The sequence below is a fragment of the Podospora pseudocomata genome, chromosome 4, assembly GCF_035222375.1.
Source record: "Podospora pseudocomata strain CBS 415.72m chromosome 4, whole genome shotgun sequence".
Lineage (NCBI taxonomy): Eukaryota > Fungi > Ascomycota > Sordariomycetes > Sordariales > Podosporaceae > Podospora > Podospora pseudocomata.
Window position 1 is genome coordinate 1236742 of NC_085888.1, and position 19448 is coordinate 1256189.

A 19448-nucleotide genomic window follows, 5' to 3' on the forward strand; every position below is an offset into this window, starting at 1 on the left:
CGACGATAGAGGGGGGTGGGCAAGTGGAAAAGAGAGGTCGAGCAATATAAAATAGAGTGCAAAGTATAGAGCCGAGCAACGCCAGGAGATAGGCGAGGTGGTAGCTGGATGCAATTCGGGTGAAAGTTTGAGGTTTGCGGCCTTATCAAGACTTCATATTGGGCGGAAGGATTGGGTGGCTTGGGGGGAGGTTATTATATCCTCTTGCTTTCGGGGGAAGGGTTTTGAAAGAACACGACGACCGCGGACGGGTTCTTCCCTCGTCTGCTCTGCGCTGACTTCCAGTGGGGTTCCTCAAGAGAAAGTGAATGGTTTGGCGGAGCGAGATCAGTTCATCTGAAGTCAAGTCAGAGTCATAGGTACCTCCACCTACCACACCTTCAAGCACGCCGGGGCCAAGTTTGGCCTTAGACTTGCATGGGATGTAGTCGATATTCCGGGCTAGCCTTTCCTTTTCCAGATGTATTGCTCTCGGCATCACTCCAGGAACATGGAATCGTGCCTGTTGTGTTTCCCCACATTGGCTCCAGGGGAGAGAGGCACATTGATGACTGGGTTTCCTCGGCCAAAGACGAAGTGTGCCCCGAGGAGCTGGTCGATCACAAAGTTAGCGCGGGTGAAGAGGAAGCGAGCTGCAGTCAGGGGCGAGGTTCTAGGCCAGGAATGGTGTGAAACATACATTGCTGCGACTAGCTGCTACTTGTTGTATCTGGGAGGACGCCAACCTCAACACTTCCGGACGGCCTCTCAGCTTTCCATCTCGCAAAACACAACCTATGGGTATGGAAAATAACGGCAACGGCAGTGAGAAAATCAACACGGGCTGTCTCGGAATGGCAACGTCTGCGGCACGCAACGCTCAGTACAAACCGAACCAGCCGGAGGCTTCAAAAGAAGGTTCCATCCAGCTTACCCTTGCACCACGTCCAGAATCCTTCCTTCACTCCTTCAAAACTGGGCTTCTTCCTTCAGCACCCCTACCCCTGCCCCCAGACCGGAGCGGATTCCAGGTTTTCGGACGAGTTGAAGGGTATCGACGGTGTTGACGGTAGGGGGGAGGGGCGGTGCGGTGCAGAAAGACTGCCAAGGTCCAAGCCTGCTCTGTGCCGCAACCGTTCCTGTCAGACGGGGCGATGTGATGTGGATATCAATGAGGCACTCAATGACACATGGGAACAAGAAAGAGGAACGGTTCTCGTGTGGCGCAAAGGCCGTGAGCTGGGCATCCAGGCCTTCTTGACGCATTTTGACGCAGATTTTCCTTTCTCAGCAAAGCGTAATCCGACACTACTGCGTGGCAGAGGTAGCTAAATGTGACGTGATGTCGGTAGTAGTCCAGTATCGGACGTGATAGGGAGGTAGACAGGCCTTGGTAGGCTTGGGAGGCGTTCGGAGGCTTGGGGAGGTAGGGTGTCTTGGGACTGACTACCCTAGGTAGCGTCGAGGTAGTGTCGGATGTAAAGTCCACAGCGTGGGGTGTAGCAGGGCGGCTGACGATGCCAGAGTAGTATTAGCCCCCAGTTTCTCCCGCGAACTATTGGGAGTGTGCGTGGTGGTGGCCACGTTCTGGCATGGCCAAGTGCTGTGCGGGGTCGGAGTGTGAGGCCTGTGATTCGGTGAGTCGAGGGCACTCGATCCAGACGGGTGATCTTCCTGCGCATGCAGCCAGCGATGATGGGGGAGGAGGTGGAGGAGGAAGTGGAGGGTGGAATAAGTTGAAAGCGCGTGATGCGTGATGCGAGGCGTCTGCAGTCTGCAGCGAGCCCGTTGGAAATTCGCTCGAGATTTCTTGGTGGTATCGGAGAGACAATAGATTGGCTGATCTGCCTTGCCCAGCTGCATGGCTGCAAGGTCCCCGTCCTCGCTACTTCCCTTCTCAGCTCCACCATCTCCAAGTGACATCTTGTCAATCTTGACACCTTCCGCGAGCAAAAGCTGGCACTCTGGCCGGGAAGAGACAGTGCCGGCCATGCCGAATGCATGTTCGCTATTAGGCAACCGCAGGGTCGGATACTACCCAGACCGTCAGCACGTTGCAGGCAGGGATGCATGTTGGTTTTCAAGGGGGGGGGTTGCAATCGTATTCAATGCCCAGGTCGGATACAAGTACCGTACCATAGACCAGACTCAGCCTTAACCTCCCCAGTCGTCACATTCTCCATTCTCCATCCGCCGGGGCGAAGGGCACTCGATTGACGTCGGTGAACACACCATGATCACTGGACCGAACATTTCCGCGAGCCCTCCACTGTCTCGATTCCAAGAGCCGTTTTATTGTATGCGCCGTGGCTTGAAGGGCTGAGAGGTAGAGGGGGGTGCGGGTGGGTCATGAGCAAGCGCTGAGAGTACATACATGTATGGAAGTCGAGGTGATAGCCGTGATGTAACCGCACAATTCAAAGATGGGATGAACCAGAGCGAACCAATCAGGTGTTGCAAAACCTCGTCAATCTTCCCGTATCGCTTCTCGGGGACTTCTACAAGAGGCCAGCGTGGATGCGTGCAGGGCCAAAAGAGACACGGGAAGCTCCGGACTCAGTCTTGATGATCAGGAAAATGGCTGAAGAATCTTGGTATCTCCAAAAGACAGTCAGTTGGGGGAAACGGTTCAAAGCGTTGAACGGGACGCTGATTCGTCATCCATCCTTTCAGTTGCCATTGGTCATGCTCCTGTTGTATTATCGACCGTGCAGTACGTGCCGCCCCACCATCAACCACTTCCTTCGTCTGTTCACTGACTGTCCGGCTCCCCTCGCTTTGGCTTCGTTCAGCCAGCTTCGTCAGACGACACGGCGAGGACCCTTTGATTCAGTAGGACACCACACGAGATTGTCATGAGGCAGGGCGAGTGGAAGAGCTGGGCGCCTATGCGAGTTTATGGACCGGATCCAGTGTGTCTGAAACCTGCATATTCCTTGGGGGCTTTGTTGGCTGACAATGTTGGATACTGCCCTCTCTTACCATGTTCAGGTGGTCTTGGTAGTCAGCAGTATGGTGTGAAGTATCGAAATGGGCAATCTTTGGCGAGACTCTAATTCGGTCAGAAGATGGTGTCGAGAGCTCGTTAAGATTTGGAACTGCCGTCCCATGAGATCCGATCAAGATATCCTTTTTGGCGGCCATCGCTTTCAGAGTATCAGGGACTACTATATTCCGATCTCGGCACATCCGTGATCTCGGAAGTGTATGATAATGCCAACAAAACCAGAAATACCAATCAAAATAATCAAAGAGAAAAAAGATAGGTCATCGATTAATCATTTCTTCTCGACCTCATCCGTCATGGCCTTTCCGGTAATGACATTTTCTTCGCCAACCTGAGGCGGTTCCAAGTCACCCAAATCAGCATTCCGGTTTCCATACCTCCCAATTTTGTACCAAGGCAGTGAGAATAGCGAGTCCATGCTCTCCAAGCTTCGACCTGCCGTCTCCAGCACCATGAAAAACACCCATACCGCACCAAGAATGGTAACGATGGCAAAGGACCAAAATGTCCCCTTTGGTGAGATGCCTCCCATTTCCAACTGGAGAAGCATGTTTGGCACAGCCCGTGTATTCCCGTATTGGTTGGCAAAATGAAACGACATGGCGAGTGAGGTGCAAAAAGCCCGGATTCTCAAGGGGAAAAGCTCCGCCGTGAGTAGATATTGCATGCTGTTCTATCCCAACGCCCAACCGAAACCTGAAATGTAGATCATAGCAATCGCACCCTTGGAAAGTCCTGACTGCGAGGGGCTGAGGAGATAGCCCTCTTGTATGCCCAACTCGGGGACTGCAGTGAGGAAAACGGCAACGTAGATCATCGACACAGCCTGCAAGGTGATGCCAATAAGCAGCGAGCGCTTTCGGCCGATGAAGTCGATGAGGAAGAGGGCGCATACCACGGCGGCAGTGAGCTTAACGATGCCAAACACGGCTGTCACCCGAAGCGTCCTGTCTGTTCCAGTTATCCCAAGAATGTTGAACAGGTCTGGGGCGTAGAGTGTGATAGAACCAGCACCAGACCATTGTGACAGTATCTGTGCGCAGATGGTGAGGCATACGCGGTAGAGGTTCATTGGGACAGTGAATGCCTCCTTCAAGATTCCCATCCATCCAGATCCCACAGTTGCCTCTATCTCTTCCAAATGACTTGACGTGATGGCGCTGATCTCCCGAGTTACATAGTCATGTTCTGGGGACAGGTTTCGAAGACGAGCCATGACATGAACGGCCATCTTATGCTGACCTTGTTTGATCAGGTAGCGCGGAGACTCGTAATGAAAGAGGCTTAAAGTAAATATCAAGACTGCAAAGATGAGATGCAAACTTGTCGGCACTTCCCAACGAGCCGCCGTTGTATCACCCAGGTTGACTTGACAGCCGTAATTCGTAAAGTATGCCAAGACGATGCCCAAGTACACAAAACCGGTGAAGATGCATGTACACAACCCCCTGACACTGGCCGGGGCAATTTCCGCAATGTAGACAGGACCAACAACAGGTGTTTGTCCAACGCCAAGTCCGACGATAAACCGACCAGCATATATGGCGCTCAGATTGCCTTCGGCTCCCATGAAGATGACAATGCCCAACACCCACAGCAGACAGAGCTGCCGTGCAGCCCAGATGCGTCCGATCCTGTCACAGATGAGGAAGGCGCTGAAGCTCGAGTCAGCATGACAAACGCGTGACCGGCGACGTGCAGGGTAGTTGGCAGATGGAACCTCGACCTACATCAGAGCACCCCCAACACTCCCTAGTTGAACCATGGATGACACATTGGCTTTGATGTTGGCTTGCTCAACCTCGGTATAGGAGCTGTAATTGATGGTGCCCTGGAAGTGCTTGCTGTTGAAGGCGCCGTTGATCAAGCCCTCGTCAACGCCTCGTGCTGCGCCCAAAAGGCCGAAAGAGAACACGGCAAACCATAATCTCCAATTGAAGACTTCTTTTGGTTCGCCTAAATCCTGGAGCCGAAAGATGTTCACAGGCTTCTTCACGCCCCCCGCCATCTGTGCTGACACGGCAAAACAAAATACGAAGGAGCAGAAAAAGAAAAAAAAGCAGAACTCAGGTAATCCAGATGAAAAAGGAAACTCGTCTGGGAGGATCACACCTACCTAAGTAGTCCATATGAGGTGGGGTGTCTCTTGGGAACACGCAGAGATGGTGATACGGTGACATGCTAGGTAGACAGAAGGGGCGTCGATCTGCCCTATCCGACGGCGTGGCCCCATGGCGTCACTGAACCATGGTCCGGCAGTTGAACGTCTGCTGCTCGTCGATCTCGTTGATGTAACTTTGTCGGTCTCATTGCGAGTGCAAAGGTGAACGTTGTACTTGTTGTGTGTTACATGTGAATCCCATTCAGGCAGGTGCTGCAAAACCGAGAAATTTGTGACTGGCCAGCAAGTCCGGAGCCCGGCCTTGTCTCGGCTATTCATAACGAGGGAACCACACTGGGAGTTACATGGGTAGGTAATTCTGGACTTTGCTGAGATCCTTCGCTACGGTAGGTTGTCTGTGGTTCGGCGAGTTGCAAGTTGGCCGCCTTGTCAACGGTGCTGAGATAGACAGTTGTGGGGTTTTTTTTCCAGCACGGCACTTACAGACAATCGAACGGCTCCGAGAGGTATACTTGATATAAGATAACCGTTGCTAGAGAATGATGGTCTGAGGTTGATTTGGACGTTGAAAGAAGCATTTGGTGGTTACTGGTACCCCGGATCTCCAGCAAGGAATTTGACCCATCCCCACATTATTCTACGGGCCTATAACCTACCGTCTTAGTGAAGCGGGGCCCGTGTGTCACCGTTTCCCCGTTGGCTTCTTCGACCCAATGGCAACATATGTCAAGAGACCGGCCCCCTTTCTAACACCCGCCGAGTATCCATCACCCTTGCCCATGTCATCAGTCATAATGGGAGGACTACCAGAATACGTCCATGTCAACCACAGAGATGCCCGGCTATTTGTCGTCTCGCTCCTCGTAGCCTCTGGAGTATCCCTCCAACATGCCGAAACCGTCGCCCTGGGTCTAGTCCAAGCCGACCTGCGTGGCGTCGAAAGCCACGGTATCAATCGTCTGCCATCTTATCTCGCCCGCATTCGCAATGGAGTCCTTGATCCCAAAGCAGAGCCCACTCTCACTCAAATTACTCCGGTTGTGGTTCAGGTAGATGGTCTTAATGGCTTTGGCTTCCCCGCAGCCCACTTGGCGATGAAGACAGCCATCGAGATGGCCAAGACGCTCGGCATTGGAATGGCCAGCGTCAAGCACAGCAACCACTTTGGCATGTCGGCTTGGATCGTGCAGCAAGCTGTTGACGCCGGGATGATGAGCTTGGTTTTCACCAACTCATCTCCTGCTCTTCCGGCATGGGGTGGGAAGGAGAAGCTGCTGGGGGTCTCGCCTATTGCCTGTGGTGCGCCGGGCGGTGAAGGGTCGATACCATTCATATTAGATATGGCGCCCTCGGTTGCGGCGAGAGGAAAGATTCATAAGGCGAAGAGAAGAGGGGAGAAGATACCGGGGGACTGGGCCTTGGATGCTGAAGGGAGACCAACGAATGACCCGGATAAGGCACTCGATGGAGGTGTGATGTTGCCCATGGGTGGACCGAAAGGGTCCGGGTTGGCCATCATGATGGATGTCTTTTCAGGTGTTCTTTCTGGTTCAGCATTTGCCGGCGGTGTCACTGGACCTTATGACATGTCTCAGCCCGGTGATGTCGGACATTTCCTTGTCGCCATCAAGCCGGACTTGTTCATGAGCATGGATGAATTTAAAGGCCGGATGACAACGTTGTATCATCGAGTGGTGAGTTCAAAGAAAATGGAGGGCGTGGAAAGGATATATTTTCCGGGCGAGATTGAGCTATTGACGGAGAAGAAGAGGCTCGCTGAAGGCATCCCGTTTGTGCAGGCCGAAATTGATGCTCTGAACAAGGAAGCTGAGCTTTTGAAGGTTGGAAAGATTGGAGAAAGTCTTCGACTTGAGTGCCTGTGACCCATCGGTTAAAATTGTGCCCGGCGCATCCTTGCTATCAAATGTATAATAGATAGAGCCTGCCAGTCCCTATTGTTGCGGTTTGTGTAAAGACGATTGAGTGTCCATCAGTCTTGGCATCGTCGGACCGAGCCGGGCCGGCAGCTGCTCTTGACGGGTTGGTAGGAACCTTGCTGGCTGAGAACGTCAGCTTTCCCACTGCATACAAGATGCGATGGCACCAGGACGAAAACCAAAGTCCGCTGGCTCGGCGCTGCCGTCGTCAACTCTAGTTCTCGATAATGGGGCTGACACCATCAAGGCAGGCTTTGTCACCGTCGACGACGACATGAGCAATAAGGCGCCCCGCGTCATCCCTAACTGCATCGCCCGCGACCGCCACAACAAGACCTATGTCGGTGCCGAGCTGGAAAAGTGCAAGGATTTTGGCGAGATTACCTTCCGGAGGCCAGTAGAGAAAGGATTTATCGTCAACTGGGAAGCTCAGAAGGAAATCTGGGACCGCGCCTTCTTTGACGACAAAGCCCCCCAAAGATGTGATCCCTCGACAACCCGCTTGGTGCTCGCTGAGCAGCCAAACTCGCTACCAGCTCTTCAGACACATTGTGACCAGATTGTATTTGAAGAGTATGGATTCTCCAGTTATTATCGGGGCATCGGTGTGTTTTGCCTTGTCCTCTTGGGCCCTTCTTTTTCTGCGCAGATGCTGACAGTGTCTGGTCACCAGGCCCCTCGTTCAACGCCTACCAAGACATACAGGCCATATTCCACACCCCAAGGACCCCCGATACTATCATTGATGTACCCGCCGAAGTTATTTTGTTGATAGATTCAGGATACTCCCACACAACCGTGACGCCCATTTTGCAAGGAAGGCCGCTACACACCGCCATTCGGAGACTCGATGTAGGCGGCAAGCTGCTGACCAACCACCTTACCCGCCTACTCTCTGTGCGCCACTTCGATATGCGTAACGAGACATACATTGTGAACGAGATGAAGGAGGCCGCCTGCTATGTGTCTCTGGACTTCAAGGGAGACCTTGACAAGACGTGGAAGGGCACGCGAGGAGAACGACGAAAGGACTACGCCACCGGTGGGGGTATCGCAAAAGATTATGTGCTCCCTGACTCCCACACGCGATTTCACGGCATTGTTCGAGACCACGAGCCAGGTGCTGCCGCTCGGGCAATGAAGAGCGCCGTCTCAACCGAGGATATCTTGACTCTTCGAAATGAACGCTTCTCTGTGCCCGAGCTGCTGTTCAATCCGACCGACATTGGGCTTCGGCAGCCTGGACTGGCGGATCTGGTTATGCAGTCACTTTCGGTCCTCCCTGTGGGGCTGTGGCCAGGACTGCTGGCCAATATAGTGGTGGTAGGAGGGAACGCAAAGTTTGTCAATTTTATCCAGCGTCTTCAGGTTGAGTTGCTGGAAAGAGTCCCGGACGAATGTGTGGTCCGGGTAGCCCGTCCCGAGGACCCCATTGTCAGCACCTGGCTGGGTGCTGCCAACTTTGCCAGGCATGAACACGCAGACCGATTGGCAGTGACCAAGCAAGAATATGAAGAACACGGAGCCGCGTGGGTGGCTCGGAAATTTGCGCTTGGGCTTGGGGTTGATACATTAAGATGAAAACATGTAAAATATACCTTAGCTATGATACTCCCCCCCATCCACACACACACACACACACACACACACCCAAGCTTTGTGTTGTTTGTATAGTAATGCATTCTTTTGGCAGAAAACCTGACTGGCCTTTAAAGCCACAAGGTATTCGGTAGCTCTTTCTTTCACTTCCACCAGATTGAGATGCCAAGCATTTGAGCCATTTGGAGTGTGCATTTAGCATTTGATAGGTTGCTCGGTTGGCAGGTGGGGCAGTTGTGCTAGCTTTATCTAGGCCTTAGCGCTACTACAAGCTTGCCCGGCGCACGCCAAGGTAACTTTTGGCCTTGCCCACTTCCCTGGGAATTTGAACCTTGAATTCAAAATCTGGATACCCAACGGTCGAGTCGGAGCGCGTTCAGCTTTGGTCGCCAGAATTAACGTCCGACCAACATCGCCTCGCCGGCATCAGTGGATCATGGCGACCAACATGTCCTACAACTCACGGCGAGAACAGTCAAAACACGGCTACGACAGCCAGTCGCGTGATTATCGCCACGGCAATGATCGCAACAACCGTGACCGCTCCTCGCGTGCCCGCGTTTCGTCCCCCCCGCCCCGCCGAGACTACAGGGACAACGGCGACTCTTATCGCCCTCCCAGTCCCTCATCGAACAGTTATGGCCATTCAAAGCACAACGGATACGACTCCCGCTCGTCCTACGGAGCCCCCGCACCCGCGCCGCCAGCATACAATCCTCCTCCTCAGCCCTCTTATCCGCCCCCGCCGGGTGTCGACAACTACCGTATGCCGCAAAGCGACTTCACCTTTCGGGTAGAGAAACCTGTCGGACTACAGCAGGAGCCGGACTCTTACCGGCCCCAGAACAACCGCAGACCTCGCAATGATCGGGGGCCTCAAGGTGGCCGTGGAGGGCGTGATTTCCGCAGCGGCCCAGGCGCCCGAGGTCGTCTAGGCCGAGGTGGGAAGTTTCGCCAACCATGGCGACCATTTGTGGCTGCCGAGCGAGATCTTCTTCACACCGACCACAATGTTGGTGACGAGCAAGCATTCTTTGACGAGCAAGGCGGCGTAACATACAGAAATCTGGACGAGCTCTCAGATAGCGAAGAGGCCGAGATGGATATCTCTGGTGACGAAGATAACAGCGACGCTGAACCCTCCAGCAAACGAGCCCGGGTTTCGATCGACCAGTCGGCTGCTGATGATGTGCCAAAGTGGTCCAACCCTGACCCTTACACAGCTTTGCCGCCGGAGACTTCTGGCCAAAAGAAGAAAGACGTTGTGCAACTGATCCGCAAGGCCCGTGTTCAGGCCAAGGAGACCAGGACATCACTCCCTAGTGAGGCTGCTGACTTCATCTCCCTTGACTTTGATGACAGTGACGATGGCCATCACAGCGAGGACAGCGAGCATGTCAAGGAATCCGATCTGGTATCTACACGCAAACCAGGGCTGGAGAGTGCCCCTGCAGCTAAGGACACAACTCTCCCCCCCAAGGATACTGGTTCTGGTAGGCCATCTAGAGTTCCGGTTCTGATGCCCGATCCCACCCCTGCTGCGTTGGGTAGCCGAAAACGCACGCATGACGATCAGATAAAAATGCCCCATACAAGGATCAAGAGACCGGCCAAGGCGCCCTCGGGGGGGCACATCATCCCGGAATGGCGAGCACTTCCTCATACGTCAGCCACTCCTTGGTTACGAATGGACAACTCAGATTCGAAAGATCCCATAGTCTGGTATGTCCGTTTTGAACCCCTTACATGAACCGCAACTAATGCTGTCTTCCGTAAGGCTTCACAAGGAGATCGTGGATTTTTATGACTATATCAAACCCCGAGAATTTGAGCAGCACCTCCGTCATGATCTGGTGCAACGGATGAGATCATTCTGTCGCCGATACTGGCGTGACTCGGACATGCAACCTTTTGGCTCGTTTCCATCTGGCCTCTACCTCCCAACCGGTGACATGGACATGGTCATGGTATCCGACAGCTACCTGCACGGCGGGCCTGCGAAATACAACTTGAAGAAGCATCTCTGGCAATTCAAGAGCTTTCTTTTGAGAGAAGGATTGGCTTGGGAAGATGATATCGAAGTCATTACGAGAGCTAAAGTCCCACTGACCAAGTTTGTTGACCAGAAAACAGGCCTCAAGGTTGACATCTCGTTCGAGAACAGCACGGGAATCACTGCTATTGAAACGTTTTTGGCCTGGAAAGACATGTATCCGGGAATGCCTGCGTTGGTGACTCTGATCAAGCATTTCCTGTTGATGCGAGGTCTCAATGAACCGGTGAATGGCGGAATCGGTGGCTTCTCGGTCATTTGCCTCGTCGTGAGCATGCTCCAGATGATGCCTGAAGTGCAGAGCGGGGCTATGGACACGCGCCGTCACCTCGGTGACCTCCTGATGCACTTTTTCGACTTGTACGGAAACAAGTTTGACTACCAGAACGTTGCCATTCGCCTCGACCCGCCCGGCTATATCAGAAAGGTTAGTCCGTTCCTTTGCATGATGCCACTCCATTCGCCATGGCTAACTCTGAACAGACTCAAGTGGACTCGTTTGCATATAAGAATTACGACCGGCTCTCCATCATTGACCCCAACAATGAAGAGAATGACATCTCAGGCGGGTCCAGCAACACAGGCAGCATTTTCGCCTTGTTCGCCCGGGCTCACGATGATCTGCGACACAAGATGCGGTCCCTGGCAGAGGATCCTCGCAGAGGAAAGGGCAGCATTCTCGGTGTCATCATGGGGGGCAACTACTCGAGCTTTGAAGAGCAGCGCAGTTTCCTGGAGAGTTTGGCTAACCAGCAGCCGGGATCGCCGCTTCCAAGAAGACCCCGATCTCACCAGCAAACTCATCATCAGTCTCATCAGTCGCACCCAACGCATCAGTCTCATCATACTTCCGACCGTCGCCGCAATACTCGAGGTAGCAGGAGGCGGCCCTGACTTTGGGCACCGCTTGACACCTTTGGCAAGAGTTACGAGAGAAGTGCGGGCAACATCATCATGTCCATTTTTGGGGCACATAGTTACTCAGTTGGAGCATGGACGTTAGGGTTTCCACCCAACAGGATAGCCGAGCTCCCTGACCGCGGCTGTAGGGCTGGATCTGTGTCGACACCCCTTATGCTTTTGCGGCCCTTCACCTTGACTCTTCAGGTGTTTAGGCGGTTGTCACGTTTGTAAAGCAGCGAGGCTGAAGTGATGACAGAGTCTACGTCGCAGCTCTTGGCTTGCAGGTGGCCTCTGTGGTTATTGAGGCCTCTTTGCCATGCATACTTACCCAATATTGTAGTGTAGAGCGAAGACAGGCAGCCCGACCGTCGCCGAACCAAAGGCTGCCCGCAGTATTCGCAGTCTTTTGCGCCGTGTATTACATAGGCCGTCATCCGGTTCTAATCAACCAACGAATTCTTCCTTTTTTTTTCCCGGTTTCCATCTTCGATTTTAGTGACACTAACATGGAAAGATAACAGGTGTTGAGGGCATCCTGGGGGCCATTTCACGCAAGACATCAAAGTCTTGTCGGGTATTGGAAGCTATTCCAATGATATAGGTATGCTTTCCACTGTCCACCCTTTTCTCACTGCATGCTGCACACGTTGGCGGGTGGCTGCGGGGAGGATTGGGGGTGGGTGGGTGGAGGATCGGGAACAAAGGAGGGAGGTGAGGTGTGGTAATTCTTGGGTCCCGTCGCTTGGCAAGGCATTGAAGATCTGCCAAGGAGGACCCCAGGACCGTTTGGCCCCGTGCGCCGGGGATGGTCCAGGATTAAGCTCAACGGCTGCCCCACGGGTCGGGATGATGACGATTGGGGAGGTTCTGACAACGGCGTTGCCTCGGCCACACTTTATTCTGGCAGAAGTCCCATACCGGCCAATCCGATGGACACGATGATGGCAAGGCGTCAAGCTTTGGGTAGCGTGCATTTATCCTGCACGACCTTGAGGAAGTCACCTGCTGTTGTCAGAATTGTATGGATACCTACCTACAGTGCCTATTTACACACCAATGGGCGTATTGCAACGTCCCCTCCCACCACCAAAGCAGCCGTTGAAATGAACCACGGCATATGCCGCCCGCATCTTTGTTTTTGTTTTTTCTTACTACTCTTGCGGCGGGGAATTTTCTCCATCAACCGGTTTTATCTGTGTGAGTAAAACGCCACGTGAACATGGGAGTAGAGACGAGTATCAGAGGATGAGGCTTCAAGGTTTCTGATGGGGCAAGTAACACTGCAAGGATGGCGGTGATTAAGAACAATAAACGCAGGAGAGACATTTCGGAACAATTTTCATCTGGCCTTGCGGGAACTCGCAGGGTTACTGGCATGGTGAGGTTTGGTGGGCCAATTAGAGGGGGCACCTGTTTGGGGTAATATATTCATGGTCTTGGGTTGTACGATGGTTGGCAATGAGATGATAAGCTTAATTCGTTTATTGGGAGGTAGAAGGGAGGAGGCATGAGAACGGGCCGGATGGGATGGGGTGTGGGAGGAGGTTGTGCAACGTTGGGTTTCACTTACTGGACAGGGTGGATATTGGTCGTATGAGGTACCTATGGTATGGATGGGGAGGTTTTCCCGGTTGAGTGGGAGATGCAAAAAGTGCCATGCTTTCCTACGGGCGCGGACCTTGGAAAGAGAGGAAAGCTTGACGCCCCGTGGGCTCATGTGGGCGCTGCTTTCTGGTCTCGTATCCCACCTTCTACTTTGAGGGAGGGTTACCAACACTGCTGACTGCTGATCGTTTGGTTGTTTGGTGGTTTTATATCAGGTCGTGCCATGGTCAAAAATTTGGTTGTGCTTGATCAACCGACAGCACTTCTTCAGCGGTGCTCGAGGCTGTTCAGACACCATGTATCAGGCAAGCAATGTTTACTTTATATGCGGGTTTGCCGCCATTGGTATGTTTCCTTCTGCTGTTCTTCCTGATCTCCTTCTTTTCTGACGACTTTGGACACTTTGTGGCTGAAACGAGACAAACACTGACAATGACAACCCCCAGGCGGCGCCCTCTTCGGCTTCGACATCTCGTCTCTGTCGGGCACCCTAGGCACCCAAGCCTACAAGCGCTACTTCAACAACCCAGTTTCATACACACAGGGAGGCATCACCGCCTCCATGCCCGCTGGGTCCTTGCTGGGATCTCTCGTCTCGTCGTTCCTGGCGGATAAGTACTCGCGCAAGGTGGCGCTACAGATCTCTTGCGTGCTATGGATTATCGGTTCCATTCTCATGACGGCCTCCCAAAATGTTCCGATGCTGTGTATAGGCAGGGTGGTGTGCGGTTTCTCGGTTGGCATCGCGTCGGCGATTGTGCCAGTGTACCAGAGCGAGATTGCGCCCAAGGAGATCAGGGGCAGAGTAGTGAGCTTGCAACAATGGGCTATCACCTGGGGTATCTTGATGTGAGTTTGACCCCTTCCACACTTTCTTTTTTCTTTCAGTTTTCCCCTTTCTCTCGTTCGGAGATAGTTTGAGCTAACGCAAGAGTCAAGTCAATATTTCATCCAGTTCGGAGCTGCTCATGGCACTGGAGGTGGACCAAGCGATCCCGATCAACCAACCGCCGCCTTCCGAATCCCATGGGGCATTCAAATGGTGCCTGCTGTCATCCTCTTCGTCGGTCTCTTCTTCTTCCCTTACAGTCCTCGTTGGTTGGCGTCCAAGGATCGATGGGAGGAGGCTCTCCAGGTTTTGGCGAACCTACATGGGAAGAGAAATGCTCGCCATCCCAAGGTACTGGCGCAGTATCAGGAGATTGAAGATGCCTTGAAGTTTGAGAGAGAGCAGGCTGTGTCTTCATTCAAAGCCCTCATTGAGCCAAAGATGTTGAAGAGGGTGGCACTGGGCATGAGTATCCAGATGTGGTCTCAGCTGTGTGGCATGAACATCATGATGTAGGTCTCCTATCATATTACCATCTTTTCACGCGAGGGGATGGAAGACTAACATTATGACCAGGTACTATATCGTCTACATCATGGAAGGCGCCCAGATTGCCTCTCCTTTGGCTACAGCATCGATTCAATACGTCATCAACGTGGTGATGACCCTACCAGCCATCCTCTTCCTCGATAAATGGGGTCGTCGTCCCTCCCTGATCTATGGATCATTCGGCATGATGACTTGGCTGTTCATTTCTGGTGCCCTGCAACAATATTACGGACAGCCCAACACGGAGGAGACGAGAACGCCCGACAACAGCGACATCACCTGGATTGTAATTAACAACCGGCCTGTTTCGTCCGCCATTGTCTCGTGCTCGTACTTGTTTGTCGCTACATTCGCCACAACTTGGGGTCCTGTCTCGTGGACCTACCCAGCGGAGATTTTCCCGTCCAAGATCCGTGCCAAAGCTGTTTCGCTTTCAACATCGGCTAATTGGTTCTGGAACATGGTACTTGCCTTTGCCGTGCCGCCGCTGTTGTGGAATATCTCTTACAAAATGTACTACATCTTTGCTGCGTTTAACGGGGCGGCTTTCATCCACATGGCACTGATGGCGCCAGAGACGAAGGGGTTCACACTGGAGGAGATGGATGAGGTGTTTGACTCGGGGAGGCCAGCTTGGAAAAAGTTTGATAGGGGAAGCAGGTTGGAGGAGCTGGAGAGAGAGATTGAGAGGGGGAATGTCAAGGTCTCGGTGCCTGCTGGTGGTCGACCCGTGGCCGGCGATCCAGAGCAGGGCGTTGAGTTGAAGAAGGTGGCTACTCCTCCGGCTGGAACCCCTATCTCATGAGGCTTAGGAGCAAATGGGAAGAATTGGGAGCAACGGTTGGTTTTCTGGCGGCTTTTGATGACCAAATGTCACGAATATGATGTGGACACCCAAAAAGAACAACCAATAGGAAAGAGGTGGCACGGCAGCCAATCAAGAGAAAGGAGGATAGACCAATAAGAGGTGGATCATCCGGGACATGAAGGAATCATGAGCGATTCCCAGGAATCACTCATGATCCTTAAGAGTCGGCCATGATCTGGGGAGAAACAGAATGATCCAGGCTTGGCATTAGGTCTATATATACGGAGGAACTGGCTGGTGTAGATAGACAGTTCCGCAGTATGCAACTCACACTTGTATTCACGGTATCTTGTGTTTACATTGAGACATCTTGTTGTGCACTGTCTAGCTGCACCGAACCAATGGTCAGAAGTTACCTTCAACCCGTATCCCTTTCAGAGGTTCTGTACAGGGGTTCGTCACACCAAAAGGGTTGTTAGGTTGAGAAAACCGGGGACATTTGGCTTTTGAAGGTCTGTTGATGGGGTTGAATCTATCTACTGTTCCCACATGCATAGGCGAGCGCATAGCGGGCTGTTAAAACTTGTATAACGTATTTGATAAGCGAGCGGATCGGACAAGCGAGTGGATCGATTTCCACTACCCTATTACAACCATCCTCAATTGCAAAACAACAATACTATTAACCTACTATAATTACATCAGAAACAGCTGAATCAGACTCTTCTACAACCTCCTGGCACGTACGGATATTATGGCCAGGCTTGCCGCACACACCACAGCACCGAAGCTTTATACGACCCCCCCTACACCACCACCATCCTGCTCCTTTCCTTACGCTACCTCTCCACCCACAGCCTTCTGGTCCAGTAGATCCTGTGCATCTTGCACAGTAAGTGATCCTCCAAGCTGCACACGTGTTCTTTTGGCTCTCCGGCGCTTGCTTAAGGCTTCGTGTGACGAACCCCTGTACAGAACCTCTGAAAGGGATACTGGTTGAAGGTAACTTCTGACAATTGGTTCGGTGTAGCTAAACAGTGCACAACAAGATGTCTCAATGTAAACACAAGATACCGTGAATACAATCTGAATTGTATACTGCGGAACTGTCTATCTACACCAGCCAGTTCCTCCGTATATATAGACCAGTGGACCGTGGACCGTTGACTTACAGACGGTCCTCGGTCCGCTCCTGATTGGCCGATACTGGACCGTGGACCGTGAGCTCCACCGTGGTCCCCGGTCCCCATCTTATTGGTCCGTTTGCCCACCTGGACCGTGAGCCCTGCTCGATCGCGCGGTCCAGCCCTGATTGGTCCCTCGTGGCCCCACTGTCTTCCAGAACCGTGAGAGCGCGTCGCGTACGCGTAGCAGTTGGTTGGCCATATCTTCCACACCACTTAATCTAGGTGGGAATGCGCGTGCAGATAGCTCAAGGATGTACTGAACTATCGTCTGCTCCTCCAGATCCGTCAAATTACGTGAGTTGGCTGGAATATCGCGTCGTGCAGGCTTACCAGCGCGTCGGCGATGGAGGGTAGTATAAGGTATAGAATAGAGCCTCGCTGCAGCTTTAAGGCTTAGCTTAGGGTCATTTTTAAGGGCTTCAAGTGCAAGAATAACTTTTGCCTCAACTGGAATCGAAGACATCTTAGTATGGTGGAGGAAATTGATGTTGCAGGTAGAGAGCTATATCGCGTGCGAAATCGATCCACTCGCTTATCCGATCCGCTCGCTTATCAAATACGTTAAAGGAAGTTTTAATTGTAATTTGATGCTTGTGTGCTCTCTGTCGTAGATATGTGTCCTTAGCTCTGAGAAGTCCTTACCGTCAATCCAGAATAGCTTCAAAGAGCGGCCCACCAATGTAAACAAAAGGGCGTATCTCCGTCCTTAAATCCTAAACCTCGAAAGCTCAACCCTCGTATGTGTTGCCAAGCATCATGATTTCAAGACTTGGGCATCAATAGTCTCAGTCTGGTGGAGTGGGTACAGGCACAAGCGATGCAGCAACGGAAGCGAGTGTTGGGCTCCTACGTCAAGCTCTGACGATGCAGGATCCCACGTCTTGCGCTTCAATCGGTACCAATGTCTTAACCCCTTTTAACCCCGTGGAGGTGGTTGCCCCTCAACCTGTGCGGGGTAGCTTCATGTTTGTGACAAGCCGAGCGTGGAGACCAAGGAGGCAAAGAAAACACCTCTGTGGATAGATGGACGCCGTGCATAAGTAGCAAGTATCCTACGTCAGACCTCTCTTGGTCATCTTTCTTCTGGAGAATCAACCGTGATTCAACAACGCATCCTCACCTAAGGTCTTCCAAAACCCCCCAGCAGTCAGTGAAAATGAGCGGCCCTCCTAAGACGCAGGCTCTCATCGACTCTCTCGCCAACTCAAAATGTGAATACCGCCGCCTAGGCCAGTCAGGCCTCCGGATCTCGGTCCCTATCTTCGGCTGCATGTCTTTCGGCGACTCCCGCGCCATGAGCTGGGCAGTCGACGAGGAAAAGGCCCTCCCCCTCCTCAAAGCAGCCTACGACCGCGGACTCAACACCTGGGACACGGCCAACATGTACTGCAACGGCGCCTCTGAAGTCCTCATTGGGAAAGCCCTCAAGCAGTACGAAATCCCCCGCCACAAAGTCATCATCATGACCAAGTGCTTCTGGGCAGTCGGCGAAGAAATCGAGCTTGCCGCCTGGCAGAACAATAAGGAGATGGTGACCAAGTCCAAGGACTACGTCAACCAGGGTGGTCTGTCAAGAGCGGCGATCTTCAACCAGGTCGAGGCGAGCTTGAAGAGGCTGGATACGGATTACATTGATCTGCTGCAGATCCACCGCTTCGATCCCGAGACGCCCATCGAGGAAACGATGAAGGCGCTGCACGATCTTGTGCAGAGCGGGAAGGTGAGGTATTTGGGAGCGAGCAGCATGTGGGCGACGCAGTTTGCAAGGATGCAGTTTTGTGCCGAGAGAAACGGTTGGACCAAGTTTGTCTCGATGCAGAATCACTACAACTTGCTGTATCGTGAAGAGGAAAGGGAGATGAACAGGTTCTGCAACGACACCGGGGTGGGATTGATTCCATGGGCGCCGTTATGCAGGGGCCATTTGGCCCGGAGGCTGGATCAGTTTGGATCGACGGATAGGAGTAAGGGGGAGAAGGATAACCAGCCTGGGGCCCATGGTACAGTCGAGCCTGACATTACTATTATCAAAAGGGCCATTGAGTTGGCGGACAAGCATGAGTGGCCTGTGAGTAGCCCCATCTTCTGTTTGTGTATGCATTATGATGACTGACTGATCTGTTTGAAATAGATTTCCCACGTTGCTTTAGCTTGGATCAACAAGAGAGTTGCCAGTCCCATTGTCGGGTTCAACAGCATTGAACGGATGGAGGAGGTGATTTCTGCCAACGGCAAGGTGTTAACGGAGGAGGAGGAGAAGTATCTTGAAGAACTCTACCAGCCAAAGGCTATCCAAGGCCACGCTTAGTGGGCGTCTGCCTATACTAGATATTTGACTTGTATATTTAATTAGAGCCTTGCAGATATTTCGTACATCAACCTTTGAAGACTAGGTATGTTCTCTGTTGTTATGCTCAATACGATTCAAACAACTCATGCAGCCGTGTTTGTTCTCTGTAGTAGTAAAAAGAGACGAATACTGCTTGAAATGATTCAGAATTTGTCATACAAAGACCTTTCAAGCAAACAAGCTCGGACAACTAAGGTCCCAACCATGGTAGCCTAAGCCACCTAGAGGATGTTGGACTCAGCCTCTTTATGGCCGAGAAACTTCGAACCCATCTTTTCCAACTGATGTTTCGCCTTGTCCTCTACTTGTGCAACCCCCAGAAAATATTTGTATCACCTGGCTTGTTCAACAGATGCACTGCTCCGTATCACATTCGGAGGGCTACATATCTATTGCCGCACAGCATCTGAGTCTAAACACCCCTTTGTCTTGAGGTCATTAGGAAGGCAACCCTGTGCAACACCAGACTAAGCAGACCCAAGCTTTTGCTTTTGGACCTAAGCTAGAGTGATTGACACAA

General features: G+C 52.4%; 8 protein-coding genes across 8 annotated transcripts; 5 read left to right on the forward strand and 3 right to left on the reverse strand.

Moving 5' to 3' along the window:
• Nucleotides 1–327: 327 nt before the first annotated feature.
• Nucleotides 328–1245, reverse strand: QC762_0064960 (uncharacterized protein; the record flags this gene model as incomplete). The annotated part of the gene is made up of 2 exons (XM_062883662.1): nt 328–336; nt 982–1245. 2 exons carry the CDS (start codon nt 1243–1245, stop codon nt 328–330), a joined length of 273 nt encoding a protein of 90 aa, XP_062743352.1.
• A 180-nt stretch (nt 1246–1425) lies between these two features.
• Nucleotides 1426–2162, reverse strand: QC762_0064970 (uncharacterized protein; the record flags this gene model as incomplete). The annotated part of the gene is made up of 2 exons (XM_062883663.1): nt 1426–1987; nt 2116–2162. The coding sequence occupies 2 exons, from the start codon at nt 2160–2162 to the stop codon at nt 1426–1428; spliced, it is 609 nt and encodes a 202-aa protein (XP_062743353.1).
• A 1497-nt stretch (nt 2163–3659) lies between these two features.
• Nucleotides 3660–7027, reverse strand: QC762_409860 (uncharacterized protein; the record flags this gene model as incomplete). The annotated part of the gene is made up of 4 exons (XM_062890443.1): nt 5592–7027; nt 4717–5503; nt 3882–4641; nt 3660–3812 (listed from the first exon to the last, which is right to left on the reverse strand). Exons 2-4 carry the CDS (start codon nt 4992–4994, stop codon nt 3660–3662), a joined length of 1191 nt encoding a protein of 396 aa, XP_062743354.1. The 5' UTR covers nt 4995–5503; nt 5592–7027.
• On the forward strand, nt 5903–6991 carry QC762_409850 (uncharacterized protein; the record flags this gene model as incomplete). The annotated part of the gene is made up of 1 exon (XM_062890442.1): nt 5903–6991. The coding sequence occupies one exon, from the start codon at nt 5903–5905 to the stop codon at nt 6989–6991; it is 1089 nt and encodes a 362-aa protein (XP_062743355.1).
• A 178-nt stretch (nt 7028–7205) lies between the features above and the next one.
• ARP6 (Actin-related protein 6) lies at nt 7206–8626 on the forward strand (the record flags this gene model as incomplete). Its single annotated transcript, XM_062890441.1, has 2 exons — nt 7206–7650; nt 7719–8626. 2 exons carry the CDS (start codon nt 7206–7208, stop codon nt 8624–8626), a joined length of 1353 nt encoding a protein of 450 aa, XP_062743356.1.
• Nucleotides 8627–9080: 454 nt separating this feature from the next.
• QC762_409830 (uncharacterized protein) lies at nt 9081–12071 on the forward strand (the record flags this gene model as incomplete). Its single annotated transcript, XM_062890440.1, has 3 exons — nt 9081–10366; nt 10422–11124; nt 11181–12071. 3 exons carry the CDS (start codon nt 9081–9083, stop codon nt 11589–11591), a joined length of 2400 nt encoding a protein of 799 aa, XP_062743357.1. The 3' UTR covers nt 11592–12071.
• Nucleotides 12072–13264: 1193 nt separating this feature from the next.
• HGT1_1 (high affinity glucose transporter) lies at nt 13265–15986 on the forward strand. The gene is made up of 5 exons (XM_062890439.1): nt 13265–13550; nt 13652–14054; nt 14145–14546; nt 14611–15453; nt 15859–15986. Exons 1-4 carry the CDS (start codon nt 13502–13504, stop codon nt 15386–15388), a joined length of 1632 nt encoding a protein of 543 aa, XP_062743358.1. The 5' UTR covers nt 13265–13501; the 3' UTR covers nt 15389–15453; nt 15859–15986.
• A 1478-nt stretch (nt 15987–17464) lies between these two features.
• On the forward strand, nt 17465–19209 carry QC762_409810 (uncharacterized protein). The gene is made up of 2 exons (XM_062890438.1): nt 17465–18646; nt 18710–19209. Exons 1-2 carry the CDS (start codon nt 17735–17737, stop codon nt 18884–18886), a joined length of 1089 nt encoding a protein of 362 aa, XP_062743359.1. The 5' UTR covers nt 17465–17734; the 3' UTR covers nt 18887–19209.
• Nucleotides 19210–19448: the final 239 nt, after the last annotated feature.

Bases quoted from the DNA above. Each gene is read 5' to 3' on its own strand.
- QC762_409810 (XM_062890438.1), top strand. From the start codon at position 17,735: ATGAGCGGCCCTCCTAAGACGCAGGCTCTCATCGACTCTCTCGCCAAC. The intron at 18,647-18,709 runs GTGAGTAGCCCC...TGTTTGAAATAG, and splicing joins CGGACAAGCATGAGTGGCCT to ATTTCCCACGTTGCTTTAGC.
- HGT1_1 (XM_062890439.1), top strand. From the start codon at position 13,502: ATGTATCAGGCAAGCAATGTTTACTTTATATGCGGGTTTGCCGCCATT. The intron at 13,551-13,651 runs GTATGTTTCCTT...GACAACCCCCAG, and splicing joins ATGCGGGTTTGCCGCCATTG to GCGGCGCCCTCTTCGGCTTC. The intron at 14,055-14,144 runs GTGAGTTTGACC...GCAAGAGTCAAG, and splicing joins ATCACCTGGGGTATCTTGAT to TCAATATTTCATCCAGTTCG.